The sequence below is a fragment of the Pelodiscus sinensis genome, chromosome 1, assembly GCF_049634645.1.
Source record: "Pelodiscus sinensis isolate JC-2024 chromosome 1, ASM4963464v1, whole genome shotgun sequence".
Taxonomy (NCBI): Eukaryota; Metazoa; Chordata; order Testudines; family Trionychidae; genus Pelodiscus; species Pelodiscus sinensis.
The window spans coordinates 291134757-291151796 of record NC_134711.1 but is presented as its reverse complement, the minus strand read 5'-3'; the positions used below and the strand labels follow the sequence as shown (position 1 = coordinate 291151796).

At 40.4% G+C, this 17040-nt stretch overlaps 1 protein-coding gene across 1 annotated transcript in view; it reads right to left on the bottom strand.

Moving 5' to 3' along the window:
* The window catches only part of SERPINE3 (serpin family E member 3), a 47675-nt gene that overhangs the window by 17983 nt on the left and 12652 nt on the right, over positions 1–17040 (bottom strand). The window contains exons 2-4 of the mRNA XM_075919800.1: positions 8665–8943; positions 2397–2630; positions 47–244 (exon numbers count right to left, since the gene is read on the bottom strand). Coding sequence (XP_075775915.1) covers positions 47–244; positions 2397–2630; positions 8665–8943 — 711 coding nt within the window. The remainder of the gene's footprint in view (positions 1–46; positions 245–2396; positions 2631–8664; positions 8944–17040) is intronic.

Sequence of the window (17040 nt, the reverse complement as noted above, 5' to 3'; positions counted from 1 at the left end):
TTATAATATTGTTTTATATGTCAAAAGTGGCATGAAAAGTAGTTACCATAATTGACTTCAGCTGTGTGGTACATTGTAGGCACTCTCAGGGTGATGCCCTCTGCAGTGGTAAAAGGCAAGGACTGTGTGTCTGTGAAGGAGAATTTCTTTTGCCATATGCTTTTGAAGTACATGGTGCTCACCACAGCCATCTGGTTAAATGGTGAACTGACTGTGTCCAAATATATGCAGTCTGCTTCTCCACCTGTGCAAGAAAAAGATGAATTATCTTTCTTTCTCTCTCTCTCTGTCACACATGCATGCACTCGCACACATACTGCAGAGCTAATCCTGCATCTTCTTTTTTTAAAGTGGAATTACAGGGCAAATTATTAAATTATTGTTTCAAACTTTTCTGAATCCTTTTGTTCTGACGTGCTTACACAAGTGGCTAAATCACAGAGATGAGCAGCATTCTGTTTGTAACAATGGGGATGAGGGTGATGCTGACATCAGTGTCATATTTTTGTTCATAGCTGAGCTCTGGAAATTAACGTATCCTCTTACTTTGTCTTGGTATTCGCTACATTCAACATCAGTTATAGTCATACATATTTTTAGAGACACCAAGACAGGTGGATCACTGACATAGCAAATTCTTTCTTACTTAACATGTTTCATAGTTAAAGCAGTGTTGCTATCTTTACTTTCTGTGGTAGCAAGTTTATTTAAAGTAAACCTTCTGGTCTACTTAGAAAAAGATGAGATATAATTGCCACATTTGAGGCCAGGATGTAATTTTCCCTCAGATCAGACTAGAAGAGATTTTTTTTTTAAACCTTCCTCTACAGTGTGAGGTATGGGTCACTTGTTGGTTTGAACTAGAATGAATGCTGGATTCTCTGCAACTTGAAATCTTGTGTCAAGTTTTGAAGATTTCACTAACTAAGCCAGAGATCATGGGCCTATTACAGGAGTGGTGGGGGAGATTCCATGTCCTGCAATGAGCAGGAGGTCAAACTAGATGGTCATGATAGTCCCTTCCAACCTTAAAACCCCTAAAAATAGTAAATGTTCAGTCTTAAATGACTGCAGAACTGCTTCTAGCATTAATTTAATAAGTGTGGCTAAATCTATGTGAAATGAGTTGAATATGAAATTATGCTGAGACTTTGATAGTATCAATGATTAAAAAACAGGCCTTGGGTTTGATGGTTGTGTCCTCTTTGCCATGAAATAAGGGCTCTGATCTGAAGTTTTCTAGCTGATCATGCCATTTTATTCACATCCCTGCCAGGAAAGCCATTGGCAGTTCAAAAGATATAGAATAACTATCAAAAGTGTGAGCTGACATTGTCCATGTTTGCTGGAGCAATCATTTTCTATCACAAAATCCTATTATAGTTCTCTTGACGAAGATAGAAGAGACTTCTCAAAACCAATCTCAGTGTGCATGTTTAAAATCACATTTGTTACCTACTAATCAAATTGAAGGCCAAATTAATCTCTAGTATATATAATTTATGTAAAATCAATGGCACAAACCAGTGGTCCAGTGATTCTAATGACTTCCAATCTTAGTGAAAAATTGACTGTATTTAGTTTATCTTCCTGGTCATGTAAAGGAATAAAGTTAGCTAATTTCATTTTCTATTTTCACTGTACAAACAAATGGGTCAATACTGCGAACATCTACTTACTGAGTTTACTGCAAGTATCTTTTGCAGTGAGTACTAGAAGAATTTAGCTCTAGCTAATTATTCTTAAAACATCCCTGCAAGGTTGATGGTATTATCCCCATTTTACAAAACCAGGGACTAAGGCAAAGTGATTAAGGGCTTGATTCTGTAATCCTTTATTTACATACCTATACTTAATGCAGTCTTGCCTAAAGTTAGTATCAGTAGTGCTTATAGCACAGTTGTTCCTTGTTCCTACCCTTGAGTTTAAGACTATGACTCTCTGTATAGAACATAGTACAGGTTTCACCTCTCTAATCTGGAATCCTCAGGACCTGACCAGTTCCGAACGAGAGTATTTTCTGGACCACAGGAGGTCAATATTGTCTAGCAGCATTACCAACACTTCCGCTGCTTACTGAGTTAGAGGATATTTAGAGGTAAATTAGAGCCAAATAACAGCACAGAACACTGAGAGCCAGGACTGGTGGCTGTAAACAAACTTTATGGGATCGCAGGAAACTCGGCCACACTTGTGAAAAGTGGACATCCAGCTAACTAAAATAATTTTGGATGACAGATGTTTCTGGACAAGAGAATTCTGGATTAGAGAGGTTCAACCTGTACTACACGTTTATTATACTTAGTTCAATGCTATAGTGCTAACCGCTACTACCTGCACATTTTTTTTATTACAGCTGTGTCCCACCTCATCATCTGTACTACTTGTTGTTTTACCTTCAGTGTTATTAGTCACCCATTCATTTATCTGTGCGATAGTCCTGTTAGGCTCACTGAAGTTGGTTTTCTGCAGGCTGCTGTTTGCCCAGAGTGCAGTATGGTCCATGAAATCGGGAGACAGATCAACTCCAGCTTGCACAAATAGAGCACATGCCAACTGAACCATGAGGCCTTGACTAGAGTTAGTCACTTCTTCATATCCGGTACGCAAGAAGTCCTGCACTCTAGGATCTGCCAGACGGGAGAAAAATCAGTGCTATAATTCTCATGTTGAACCCAAGAATAGCAAAAATAAAGTGTTAACGATAATTCATTACTGAGCAAATTGCCAGTGCTTAGCAAATAACAATGGTCCATTTCTACCTACGTGATTGCAACAGCACTTAACATTATAGTGTTCCAATGCTGATTGGGTCCTTTGGATGCTACAACAATATAAAGTAATTCATAATTCAAGTATGTAACGCTATTAGAGAGGCCGAGGCTATTTCCTGGGAATACACTGAAGTGCATTGTATGTGCAGAGAGTAAAACACAGATAACATTAATAGAACAAAGATCCATCAATGTGAGCTGCTTTCTCACTGCAATCACAGGAAAAAGGACTATCTGGACACGATCCCTTAATTCTAATGGCTGAACCCTGCTCCCTGGTCCAGAGGAAAGTGACAAAGCTTAAGGGGTCCTTTCCAGTATGCCTGGAGGAAAAAGTCAGTTCTAACATTAAATTTTCCGATTTAATTCCAGTCTGTACATGTGAGCAAGAATCACTGTAGCTATAGATCTAATCTATGTATACCTGTTGGAACCATGGTTGTATAAATAACTGCACATATTTTTCAAAGGTAGTTGGAGAGAATTCAAAACACTGAAAGTCAGAGAAAAAAGCCTCTTTTGATATATAACCCAAGCTCTCTAGTGTTACTGCTTGCAGTTGTATGACAAGTACTGCTTTTCCGGATGGAGTCCCCCACCCTGAAAGCACAGCCTATAGTCTTTGCTGGTAGTTTACATTTAGCTTTATGAAAACTTGTAGGCTACGTCTACACTGGCATGATTTTCCAAAAATGCTTTTAACGGAAAAGTTTTCCGTTAAAAGCATTTTCGGAAAAGCGCATCTAGATTGGCAGGATGCTTTTCCGCAAAAGCACTTTTTGCGGAAAAGCGTTCGTGGCCAATCTAGACGCGGTTTTCCGCAAAAAAGCCCTGATCGCCATTTTCGCGATTGGGGCTTTTTTGCGGAAAACAGTGCTGTACTGTCTACACTGGCCCTTTTCCGCAAAAGTCTTTCGGAAAAAGACTTTTGCCCGAACAGGAGCAGCATAGTATTTCTGGAAAAGCACTGACAATCTTACATGAGATTGTCAGTGCTTTTCCGGAAATTCAAGCGGCCAGTGTAGACAGCTGGCAAGTTTTTCCGGGAAAAGCTGCTGATTTTCCAGAAAAACTTGCCAGTCTAGACACAGCCGTATTGTTTGCTTGTGCCCCGCTTACCAAGCAAGCCGGAGTGCTTGTTCTCCCCCAATTTTGGGGTCATCTGTAAACTTTACCGATGAGGACTTTTTCTTCCACGTCATTGATAAAATACTAAATAGTGTAGGGCCAAGAACCAATCTCTGTGGTGGTTCCCTCTGGTATCACATCTGCTCAGAGATGATTCCCTATTTACAGTTGCATTTAGCAGTTAGCCAGGTTATAATCCATTTAAAATATGCATTGTTAATTTTATAGTATTATAGTCTTTTAATCAAAATGCCATGTAGTAGTACAATGTCAAATGCCTAACAGAATTCTTATTAAATCAACATTATTATCTTTATCAGCCAAATTTGCAAACTCCTAAAAATATCAGATTAATTTGACAGACTGTTTTCCATAACTCCCTTCTCATTGGCATTAATTATATTACCCTCCTTTCATTCTTCATTCAAGTCCCATAGCAGCTGCTCCATTATCTTGCCAGGATGCATGTTCATGGTGAGTTCAAGCAGACTGTTGCAGTCTAGAAAGAACTCTGCCTTGCAGTGTTAGACTAAAATGGACACCATTTAGTTGCTGGGCCAAAAGTGAAAGGTTAACACCATCCTGGGTAGGAGTACTTGCAGTTTTAGGTTCTCTTGCATTTATAATCAAACATTCTAGCAGTAGCTTCCCTGAAAGTTACCAGCTATTTCTTTGTCATAATTTTCTTAGACACAAGCCTTTATGCTCTCACTCCAGTCCTCAGGTTTTGTAAGGAACTGACTTAAACCTTTCCTACTACAAGAGGCCTTTCCCCCATCCTGGCACTTGAACTTAGTTGTAATGACATTGGTGGGTCCACCTAAAAGCCTCCTTAGAACATCTTTCTGTCAAAATGGCATTTTTCAAAGACATTGCCTCTGTTAGGAGAGTTAGCAAGCCCAGTACCTTGATGGTCTTCACTCTACACAGAAGAATCTACAGAAAAGGTCATTTTGAGACCTTGCCTCAGCTTTATGACTGAGGTGTTCTCAGATTTTCATTTGTTGCAGCATATTTCTTTCCTCAATGTCTTCCCTAGACAGAAGGAAGAACTACAGTCACTCAGGGGAATCCTGTTTATACTTGGCTGCAAAAAAAGAGATCTGTGCTGCTATTTGGACTATTCCCTGGGGGGGACTACTCTCACTGGGAAATCAAACAGCTTATTTGTTGCCTATGGGGAGAGGTGTAAGGGGGAACCTATTAGTAACAAGCTCTTTCCCACTGGATTAAGAGATATATTGAGTACTCTGCTAAGGCCATAGTTGCCCCTAGCTTTTCTGAGCTGGGTTTTTATTGTAGAGATTTACAAAGCAGCCATGTGGAGCGAGCACTATTTGTTAGACTTGGCATCACGTGGCAATGCTTGGTTTGGTAAAGCGGTGCTGCAGCCCACTTGTGCCTTGAACTCAACCATCTCATCTGATGGTAGTATCATCTGCTAAACTCACATGAGTGGGAATATATAGAAGCTCACAAAGAGTAAGTAGAGGTTCTTTCTTGTTAATAACCACTATTCTTTAACAGTTGTCTCTGTGCATTCGCTCTACCCACTCACCCTAGCCTTTCCTCAGTGTTCTTGGTATTTCAGGACTCTGTAGGCTAGGGAGAAGGAATTAAGGTTGTCGGGGGGAGATTTGCACTTCCTTGTATAGATCGAGTATATGATGTCCTTCTAACAGGAAGGTGATACTGCGCCACCAGTGAATGTGGCTCTATTGGACAGTTATGAAGCTTGACATTAGATACCAGAAATGTGAAGGCACAGAGAAACAACAGTTACCAATAAGTAACCATTTTCTACATTCTTGGGGGCAGGGTTGGTTGACATAAGCTTTTTGAGATCTTAAATACAGTAATGCTTTGCATCTAAATTAATTCAAAAGCACCATATAAGAACTATGTGTTAGCAGTAGCATTAATACACAATCCATTTAGCTTTGTTTTATCTGCAAGATTAATGGAGGTGGAGACTGGAAAATTCTAGAGCTTCTTCTGGAATTTTTCCCTAAATCATTTTATTGAGGAGGCAAAAGACACATGCATGATACCCTTAAATCTCCTGGATTTTGGGACTCTGCACGGTCATTAAAGCAGGTCTTTGCCTCTGCTTTAGCTCTAGGACCTCCTGCTCTCTCCTCAAATGGAGAAACTGTGCAAGAGCTTCTTCTGCCAGCAACTATCCAGAATCCCTTCTAAGAGGGGGAGGATGTGCACAGCAATGTGAAGGGGGCCTTTGGCTGCCCTGGTTTCACTGTGGAGCTAAGGAAGGGAGATAATTGTGTTCAACCTTCTCCTGCCCCATAAAGCAGTCCCATGACACTGTGGAATGTCTTCTGTAGAGTCAGGAGTATTGGGGAATAGTGTTGTGGAAGTGGTGATGCCCAGGCTACCCAGTAGGAAGAAAAGGAGAGATCCTGGGAGACAACCTCCCCCATGCACTTAACACACACAATCATCTTGCATAAACCTAATATATACTTAGCACTGTCATATCAAAATTTGACTTTGTAAAATTAACTTAAGCAAAATCTCAATATAGGGTCTGAAACCACTAGAGACGTAAACTGTTCACTAATTGTGAATAAAACAGGTTTCTGGTTTTTTACATGCATTAATATCCACCAAAGTGTTTGCAACTTAGACACTGCACCATTTTGGTGGTGCGAGAGAACCTGGGACAGAGATTGGATTGAATGCCTACAGATAAAAATGAACTAGCTTCTTTAGCACTTTTCAGAGGAGGAGAAATCCAAACAGGAAACAAACAGCATAAGTGGGGAAAAGCAAAGTGAATTTTAAAAAATATTCTGTTTTAATAATCAACGGTGTTGTTTATTCTCATACCATTGCACTTTAGCAGTGCCTACAGATCAAATGAAAATAAGGACACCATTATGCTAGCCATTACTACAAACACATGACAAACCCTGGCTCAAAGATCTTCACTCTAATTGCACAAGACAAAGGATGGAAGGAGAAACACAAGCATAGACACATGAAGTCACTTGGCTCACACCACAAGTTAGTAGCAGAATCAGGAATAGAACCTAATTCTATTGTTTGCCAAACCAATGCCCTATGAACAGGAACATTCTGACTCAGAACTTTTTAAATATATGAGGACAGATTCCAAACTGGCCAGTATATACCACCTGAGAATCCAGTCCATGATTTTTAACCTATTGGTGTCCTTTTAATAACCTGCACAAAGATTAATGCAGCATAGTGTTAAAACTTAGCTCTATTAATCTTTAAGGGGAAAATATTAAACTCCTTGAACAGATGTCATTAAGATTCAGATGTTTTTTAGGTGTAAAGTGCCTTTCTCATGTGTTTTGCATTAGTATGCTAGTATTTGGCAAGCATACTTTGAGGATGTAAGAATTCAAAGATGATAAAATCAGAAACAGATGTTATATGAGATGCTGTATCCCCAGCTTGTAACTTCAGTAATACCAACAATCTTAGCTAACTAAAATTTTGAATTTTTACTTGTTGGCCTGTTCAAAACTCCTTTCAATTTTTTTTTATATTTGTTATTCAGACAGACAAATCTTTATGGTATTTTGCTCAAACAAATGGGGCTAGAAGAGATACTAGGGAAGCTGCAGAACATTAAAAGAGGTCATTAATGCCAGGGAAAGCTGATTCTTCCTAAAGAGTGAACTTGTATTGGATACTGATGGCTATCACTATAGTTTTTGCCAGATTGGTACATTTTTGTTCCATGTCCTGCATTATAGTTAAAGGCAGAACTACAAAAATGTTATCACCAAAATATATTAAGTATGTGAGTTAGTTTTATTCACCTCAGAGAAAATTTTCATTTGATCTGCTTCTCCTGGGTTAAAGACAAACATGGCATTTGGGTCTTTCTTTCTTTCTTTCTTTCTTTCTTTCTTTCTTTCTTTCTTTCTTTCTTTCTTTCTTTCTTTCTTTCTTTCTTTCTTTCTTTCTTTCTTTCTTTCTTTCTTTCTTTCTTTCTTTCTTTCTTTCTTTCTTTCTTTCTTTCTTTCACTGTTGCTAATACCTTCAGTAGGATATTTGTGCTATACGTATTGTGTGAGAGGCAGAGAAAATATGTAGTACATATAACTTTTATCTGTATATAATAGCTAGACTGAATGGGACTGGTTATTTTTGAATGCCAATTCTTGACTAAAAGGCAATAACTAAGTAAGGTTACAGAACACTACACAGCAATCTCTATAAATTTTAACTTTTGCCTTGTGTGATGAAAATAAATGTCATGCTTAAGAAGACTGATGTCAGTTCTAAAGCTTGCACAGTATGTATAAGCTACAAATTTTAAAGATGAGACAGCCATCTGTTTTCTATAACCAGTGTGCAGATCATGAAAAATAGCTATTGATATATTGTGTCAGGTGTAGGATTAATCTTTGGTTAAAATGGAAAGAATATCCTGAGAGTCCAACATTAGTTTAGCTGGAGTTATATGTTCCTTCCAGATCTTCATTTTTTAATGTATTTGTTTTAAAGTACAATAGAGTGAGAACTACTCAGAAAGGATAAGAAAGAATAAGCATACATGTACATCAACTGGTTAGACCATTCCTACAATTCAATAAAATATTAACAAACCTAATGCATTATGAGCTGTTGTAGACCTTATTAATTAGAAAGTTTAGTTTGAGTATGTGCAGTTGCTTTCTCCTTAGACAGGGAAGCTGATATGTGAATGTATGATATAATGCAAAGCAGTTATTACTAACAAATACTTTGTCAAATTGCATATTACCATGGATGTTGTATCCAAGAGCATCTTCCAACTGTGTAAAAGTGTTCCCTTGAGCTCCAAACTGCAGTAGCCTCAAAGAAATGGACACACTTGCTGGTGCAACTATCAAGTTAGTTCTGTTCTCTGGTTCTGCTAATTGCTGGTAGAGATTGATGTCAAACTCAGTTTTCAACTCCTTTAGCTCATCATAGAAATCACAGGTTCCATTGTTTAAGAAGCAGGAGTACAGAATGAGCATAGTAAAGACAAAGGGCAACATGAAGGAACTCTCTGGAGTATCTCCAACAGACAATTACACCTGTAATTAACAATGCGAATATTCAGAAAATTATAGAGACAGATGACATGTGAACTGTTGTTCTACATGCTCATTAAGCTGAAACTTATCAGGAAAATAAATAGTGGTAAAACTTACCAAGGCATAGTCCAGTCATTGTCACACACAAAGAAAATATCTTAGGACTCTGACATGCTTTCACCAGCTAAAAATGTCCAGTCTGCCTCAAGACAGCAACCAGTATAGCTACTTTTATCTGATGGTTGACCATTAAAATACACATGGCCAAGACATGCACACACACAAAAATATTCAGACTTCATGAACTGGTGTAAAAAGCAGCTGTCCAGCAATTAATTACCCATTCAATTCTAATTTTAATTTCTTAATAAATATTAAGCAACATTTAACACAAGTGCCCCAGGCGCTGCATCCATAGGCTGCTATATCTATAGTTAGGTACCTACACACAAGAGATCAGTTTTTAGAGATGCTGCACATTCAAGGATCCCTCTGACTTCCATTGGGAGTGGTGGGTACGGAGCACTAGGTTTGAGAATTTTGGTCTTAGTGTGCAAAAATCTGTAGCTAAGGCATCCCTCCTCACTATCATCATACAATACCTCCGCTGCCAACTCAGCAAATAGGCTCGAATTTGCAAAAGACCTGTGTAATTATGACTTACCGCTTTGTTTTTTTATGGGGGGAAATTGTTTTGAATCAAGGTCGAGGTAGCATGAGGCTAAGCTATTTAGAATGTTTCTTAAAAACAATAAATAATCGATCCTCCAAACTGCTGCCATGAGACAATTTTCTCCACATCATTTTAGAGTCTGAATATTTTATGCAAATATGTATTTTTTAAAAAACTACTCCAATCATTTTCAATTTAGGATTTCACACAAATCTCTTTCTGTGCCCTTTGCTCTAGAGAGCACCTCTAACTTCTTATGTTTACTCACAGTTTGTTGTATATAATTGCCTTGCTGTGTCCTGGGCGTCTGAGCTGGAGCTCAGTATGTACTCTGTCCCCTTCTTTAATATGTGGTGGAGTAAGGTCTAAGTCATGAGACTGCATTTAAAGGGATAGTCAGTGATCGCAGTCTCTGTCGGCGATGTCTGTACCACTCTGTCCAAATTCCTGTAGGCTACAGGCTCTAGATAGAGCCAGGCAAAGAGGCATGTCACCGACCAGCAAATCCAAGGCAAAGAACAAAAAGGTACATATGGAGATACAGTCAGCCACTTCCTTTCAAGGAACTTGTGACCTGCTTGTGCTAAGCAAGGCATCTCCTATCTTTTGTCTTTCCTCCCCCTTTTTATGAATTCCATTGATTCCTCTGTCACATAAGGAAGGAGACATGGTTCTTTGTGTACCAGGCACACAGTTATTTTTTCACTTTGAAACAATATTCAGAATGCAATTCAAGGTCTTTGTTCTCCATGATATTTTTAACATCATTCCAAAATGTTAAGGGTTTCATTTACTTTTTATTTTTGGGAAGAACAACAAAATTAAAGAAGAAATTAAACTAACTTTGAATTAACCAGAAGTACAATACCCACCAATAACCATTTAAATACAATTTTAAGCTTTTTTAGCTTTCCAAGTATGACACGGTCCAGATACAGGTCACATCATTCATGGAGAGAAATTAGAGACATATTACCTAGGACAAGCAGGCTTCAGTCCATAATTTGTAGAAAGAAAAAGAAAAGTTATTCAGGCCAACAAATGAATTGTAAATTACACATCACTGAAACATAAAGTTCCCTTCTACCTGTGAACAAAAAACCACTAAATCTACAGGAAAAAATTTATGAAGATCAAAATTCTGAGCACAGCAGCTATATGAATGCAATATTTAGATGCATATTATTACATTAAGCTGTACTTGTTCTCTTTTTGTCAGGTAAGTGAAGGGTAAATTGAACTAGTCCCCAAACAGGAAACCAGAATAAGGCTGGTCTACACTAAAAAATTACATTGGTTTTGACACATTTCTCAGGAGTATGAAAAATCCACATCTCTAACAGACTAGTTAAATTGACCTAAGCCCAGGTGTAGACAGTGTTAGGCAGATGGAAGAATTCTTTTGCTTAGGTGGATTACCTACAGCAATGAGCTGCAGCTGTAGTGTTTTAAGTGTAGACATAGCCTGCATCTTTCCTTGCCTGTCTTTTTGTTGTTGTTAAAATTAAGGTCTATTTAGTGCGGGGGGAGGGGAGAAAGTGCTGGTTTGACAGTTTGAAGTGCTCAGTTTCATGGCAGAACAATAAAGAAGGGCAAGAGGATGAGCATTCATAGTCATTTAAGCTCCAGGGTTTCTAAGCATTTAAGGACGTGTCTAATTCTAAACATGTGAGGAGTTGTCCCATTGAGTGCAATGATATTATTCGCAGGCTTAAGATTAAGCACAGGGTTAAGCACTTTGCTGAATGAGAGCCTTAATTCTAGGCCTTCTGGCTACTGTACGGCTTGGATTTGGATTGGTTACTTAGGGGTATGTCTACATGGGAATAACCTATGACTGGCCTGAGTCAGCTGACTTGGGCCCAGACTCCAGTGCTGAAAAGCTGCTATGTAGACATTTGGGCTTGACTGGAGCCCAAGCTCTGGGATCGGGAGAAGATGGAGGGCCCCAGAGCTCAGGCTCCAAGCCTAAATATCTATATAGTAATGTCTAGGGCCTCAGCCCAAGTCCTGTGAGTAGCAGTGCAAGTAGGCCGCTATAGTCCAGTGCGCTGTACCAGCAAGATGCTTCTAGCCAGTCCAGCCTACCATGGAGACACGGTACCATTCCCACCCCCTCCACACAGCTGCCTCTTCTCTGGCTCGGTTTCTATGAAGCCCCACAGGCTAGCAGGGCTCGGGGAGGGGAGAGGAAAGGAGGAGAGCTGGGAGCAATACAGCAGCTGGAGGAGCTGTCAATGTTCTGCTCCCCACTCTGCTGCCTGCCCTTCCCAGCAGGGAAAGGAGGACAAGCTCCAGCCCCATCCTCCAGCAAGGCGGCTGCTGTATGGAGGAGAGGCAGCTCCATGGAGGGGCAGGGATTGGGGCTGGGGCTTCTGCTGCTTTCCCTGCAGCACTGCCAGCATCTCCTCTGGCTATTGTACTGCTCCCCCAGCCATCTCCCCCAGGTAACGTGGGATGGGGAGGCGGGGGAAGAGTGTGTGGGGGCAGAGTCAAATGGAGGATCACATGAAGCAATCATGTGCCCCTCCCTGCCTTAGCTGGTGTCTCTCCTTCCCCATCCCTCCCCTTCCTCCTCATGTATGTAAGAAATGTATGTCACCTGCACCGCTTCCTGTGGGCCTGAGTCAGCTGACCTGGGACCAGCAACAGCTGTGCTGTGGGGCTTTTTTCCCTGATGGGTTAAAGGCTGTACAGTGCATCCATGCCCTATCCTAGCGGACTCTTTCCTAAAGGCAGGTAAAGGCTTAGGGAACAGGGTAAGGGGTCATAAATGCTAAATGTTTTATTTCACTTATAAAATATTAACAACCTTTTTGTGCCCATTTCATTCAGTCAATGTATCACTAAGCACTGATAAGCACAGTATAATATTTACCACCATCTGCTCTAGCGACACGAATTCCCACATTGAATATCATTCAGAATTGACCGAAAAACAGTCTATACGCAGCAGAGAAGAGAGATCCTGCCAAATTCTGATGTAAACTTTCTCAAGTCTAAACCCACTGAACACATTGCTGCTATCATTAAATACACTGCATGCTCCCCCCTCCTCCTCCCTTCCGGATGGGAATCACAAAAAAATGTAGCTGGCCCCACCTTGTGGACTGTGCCTCTGCAATACCAAATTGCAGAGGACCATTCTTAAAATACAGTTACAGAAAGCAATGAACACCTTAGCCCTGCAGCCTAAGCCCCATGAGTTGGAGTCAGCTGATGTTTATTCCAGTGCAGACATACCCTGAAAGGCTAAAGCTCAGGACTTTACCTCAGGCTCAGCTTGGACTGGGAGCAATGAGTAAGGAGCAATCAAAGAAAGGCATTAAATGCCATCAACTGGGGAATGCTGAAATACACCGGGCCCTTAGATATTCATTTATGCCTTTGCAAAATTGGTGTCAAATGCTACTCTTCTGATTTGGCATTGTTTTACATCCTCATTGCACAAGGGCAGATAGCTATGCAAGGTGTGTGGCAGTGGAGAGTTAGGCCCCCGCAATTAAGATAAAACAGACTACAAGGTCTCTGGAAAATAACGGAAGAGAAAAACATACTGGCTGATGTAGTTTGCATGGGGTGTTCATACATCTGAGATTTTCTATAGCCGTATATTAGTAATGGGAAAATGGAGAGTCAACCAAACTGAAGAACTCAGGCTTCCAGGAAAATACAGTGGGCATCAAGAAAATTAAGCCAGTCATAGTAATTATGGAAAATAAAATGAGCTTTTATAAATGTAACAGGGAAAAAAAGTATGTTTATTAGTGATTAAGGAGGAAGATGAAATGAGACAACTCAAAAATACAAGAAAAATACAGTGAAGAACTTAGGCAATTAGGATAGAGCCTATAAACTATGACAGAGGAGCAAGTAGAGGAATACTAGGGAAATAGGAACATAAGAGATCAATTGATCTGCATGTGCATCTGAAGATATTAAGGAAATTAGCTGAAAAGCAGAAAATAAGGGAAAAAAATAACACTGAATATGAGATAGAAATGTAGCCATGTTAGTCTGGTGTAGCTGAAACAAAAAACAGGACTATGTAGCACTTTAAAGACTAACAAAATGGTTTATTAGGTGGGTCTGGCCCACAAAAGCTCATCACCTAATAAACTATCTTGTTAGTCTTTAAAGTGCTACATAGTCCTGTACTGAATATGAGGAAATACTTGCTGATGCTGCGATACATTAGATTGTGGAATAGTCTTCCAAAGGAAGTTATGGAGGCCCCAGTATTTGGAACTCTTAGGATTACCCTGGAGAAAACCTAGGAAGCAGGCTGGAACAAGCCTGCATTGTTGCAGGGTTAGTCTGTGGCACTCCTCTCTCCACTAGCACCAGCCAGAGAAGAAATCTGGGGAATTTGTGTAATAGGAAAAAACCTGAAATGACAACACTGAGTATAGGGAACCAACCGGGGGCCATACACAGCTTGACCTGCTGCTTACAAACAGGGAAGAATTACTAGGGCATGTAGTTGTAGGTTGCCACCTGGGAAGCAGTGAGCATGAGGTGGTTGATTTCAGGATCCTGACCAAGGGAAGAAAGAAGGACAGCAAAATATGGACCTTGGACTTCAGAAAAGCAGACTTTGACTGCCTCAGAGAACTGATGGACAGGATTCCCCTGGGATGCTAACATGAGGGGGAAAGAGTTTCAGGAGAGCTGGCTGTATTTTAAAGAAGCCTTAATAGAGGCACAGGAATAAACCATCCTGATGTGCAGTAAGAAAAGCAAATATGGTAGGCGACCAGATTGGCTTACCGGGTAAATCCTTGGTGAGCTTAAGCACAAAAAGGACGCTTACAAGAAATGGAAACTTGGACAGATGACTAGGGAGGAGTATAAATAATATTGCTCAAGCACGCAGGGGTGTATCAGGAAGGCCAAAGTGCAATTGGAATTGCAGCTAGCAAGAGTTGTGAAGGGTAACAAGAATGGTTTCTACAGGCATGTTAGCAATAAGAGGCTGGTCAGGGAAGGAGTGGGACCCTTACTGGATGAGGGAGATAACCTAGCAACAGATGATGTGGGAAAAGCTGAAGCTCTCAATGCTTTCTTTGCCTCTGTCTTCACAGACAAAGTCAGCTCCCAGACTACTGCACTAGGCAACACAGTATGGAAAGGAGGTGGGCAGCCCTGGGTGGAGAAAGAACAGGTTAAGAATTGTTTAGAAAAGCTACACATACACAAAACCATGGGGATGGATTGAATGCATCTCAGGGTGATGAGAGAGTTGGCTGATGTGATTGCGGAGTCTTTGGCCATTATCTTTGAAAACTCATGGCAATTGTGGGAGGGCCCATATGATTGGAAAAAGGCAAATGTAGTGACCATCTTTTAAAAGGGAAGAAGGACAATCCAGGGAACTACAGACCAGTCAGCCTCACCTCAGTCCCCAAAAAAACCAGGGAAGGGATCCTCAAGGAATCCATTTTGAATCACTTGGAAGAGAGGAAAGTGATCAGGTATAGTCAACATGGATTCACTAAGGATAAGTTATGCCTGACCAACCTAATTGCCTTCTTGGTCCTGCTTTGGGCAGGGGGCTGGACTCAATGACCTCCTGAAGTCTCTTCCAACCCTAGGATTCTGTGATTCTAGGGAAGAGTCAGACAAAAACTGCTGATGGGAGGCTCAAGGGATTGATAACAGGCTACAGAATCTTTCCCCAGTTGGTCATCAGTTTTTCTCCATTGTTTTACTGTCAAATAACAATTCAATGTCCTGTCAGGACACCTTTGTGGACAGAGACACACCACAAAACCCATTACAACTGGCATTAATTGACACCCTTCCTGGCAGCGTCACAAAGTCGGTGGAGAGCTGTCCAAGAGCAGATGGAATACAGAGACCAAGTGGACTGGCAGCTGAGACAAGGCTGGTGTAGGAACGGGAAAGGCGTATAGTGAGCTCAGAGAAGAAAAGCCTTATTTAGAGCTGCTGTTCTCCATGTTTTCCTCTCCCACACCTTCTCTAGGCCAGATTCTGTTCTCATTTCTATCAGTGTAAATCCAAAGTACCTCCACTCATTTCAGATATAGTTCAGAGTTACATCAGATTTAATACCTGCTTTACATTAATGGAAGTGAGAGTAGAATATGGCCCAGGGGAGACTTGGAAGAGAAGAAGCTGAAAACAATGTTTTGCTCTTCAGAGATTTCTGTTGTTCCCTGTCCTTGACCAGAGCATATCTCCACTGTCATTTCCCTCTGTTTTAGGACAAGTTTGTGAACCGCGGAGTTACATCATCACGACCAAGAACAGGCATTGACCTGTCTGACTCTCCCTTCCCCCCCAAGAGTCAAACTGAGTCAAAAATAGTTTTCTGTCCCCTACAACTATCGGAGTATTCAGTAGCAACAAAAACTCTTGGGCTAGAAGCTGCTAGATAATCATATTGATGATTAGAGAAGCGTGCCACATGGTGTTAAGATCCTGGCTTTGATACTTCTTGGTCTTGTGCGTTTGATCAATGTCTCTGGTGTACAGAACAACATCTTGTGATAAATAAGATTGATGACTGCCTGGTTCATTTAAGTGAAACTAATCTCCCTACATTTTTCTACTTAAGTGATATGAACATTGAATTTCCTTGGGCACAACTGTCCTCTGAATAAGATCCAGAAATTGGCCAAACCTTAAAATGACCGCAAGTTTTTATGAACTCTGTAATAGGCAGAAATCAAAAAGAGGCAAAACAAACCACCAGTGTGGGAAGACATTTTCTAGTTGGTCAGACTTCTCTGAATTTAAAAATGTCTAGATCTAGGGGAGAGTGAAGCTTCAATATGTCCTTATTTTAAGTGAATTAGTTGTTCTATCCTTGCCTGAGAGGTGAAGATGGCATAGTGGTCTCTGCTGGGAAGGAAGAGTAAATGTGACTTAGAGAAAGATCATTTCAGCTTTTCATTCCTCCTAAACATGTAAGTTCACTTTTATAGATTGTAGGGCCAGAAGGGACCACTGTGATTATCTATTCTGACCTACGTAGCACTGACTACAGAACTTTCCCAAAACAATTCTGAGAACGTATCTTTCAAGAAAACATTCAATCTTGATTTTAAAATTGTCAGTGATGGAAAACTCCACCACTACAGTTGATAAATTGTTCCAATGCTCATGTACTCTCGCTGTTAAAAATTAACACTTTATTCATAGTCTGAATTGTTCTAGCTTCAACTTCCAGCTAATGGGTTATGTTACAACTTTGTCTGATAGATCAAAAAATATTTGTTCCCCATGTAGATACTCATAGACTGTAATGTAACCCTTTCTTTGTTATGACAAATAGATTGAGCTCCTTGAATCAGTCACACAGCCCTTGGGGACAAGTTTGAAGCTAGATTCAATCTTTGCTTCTCCATTCTTATTCACTGCTCATGAGTCCTGCTCCCAC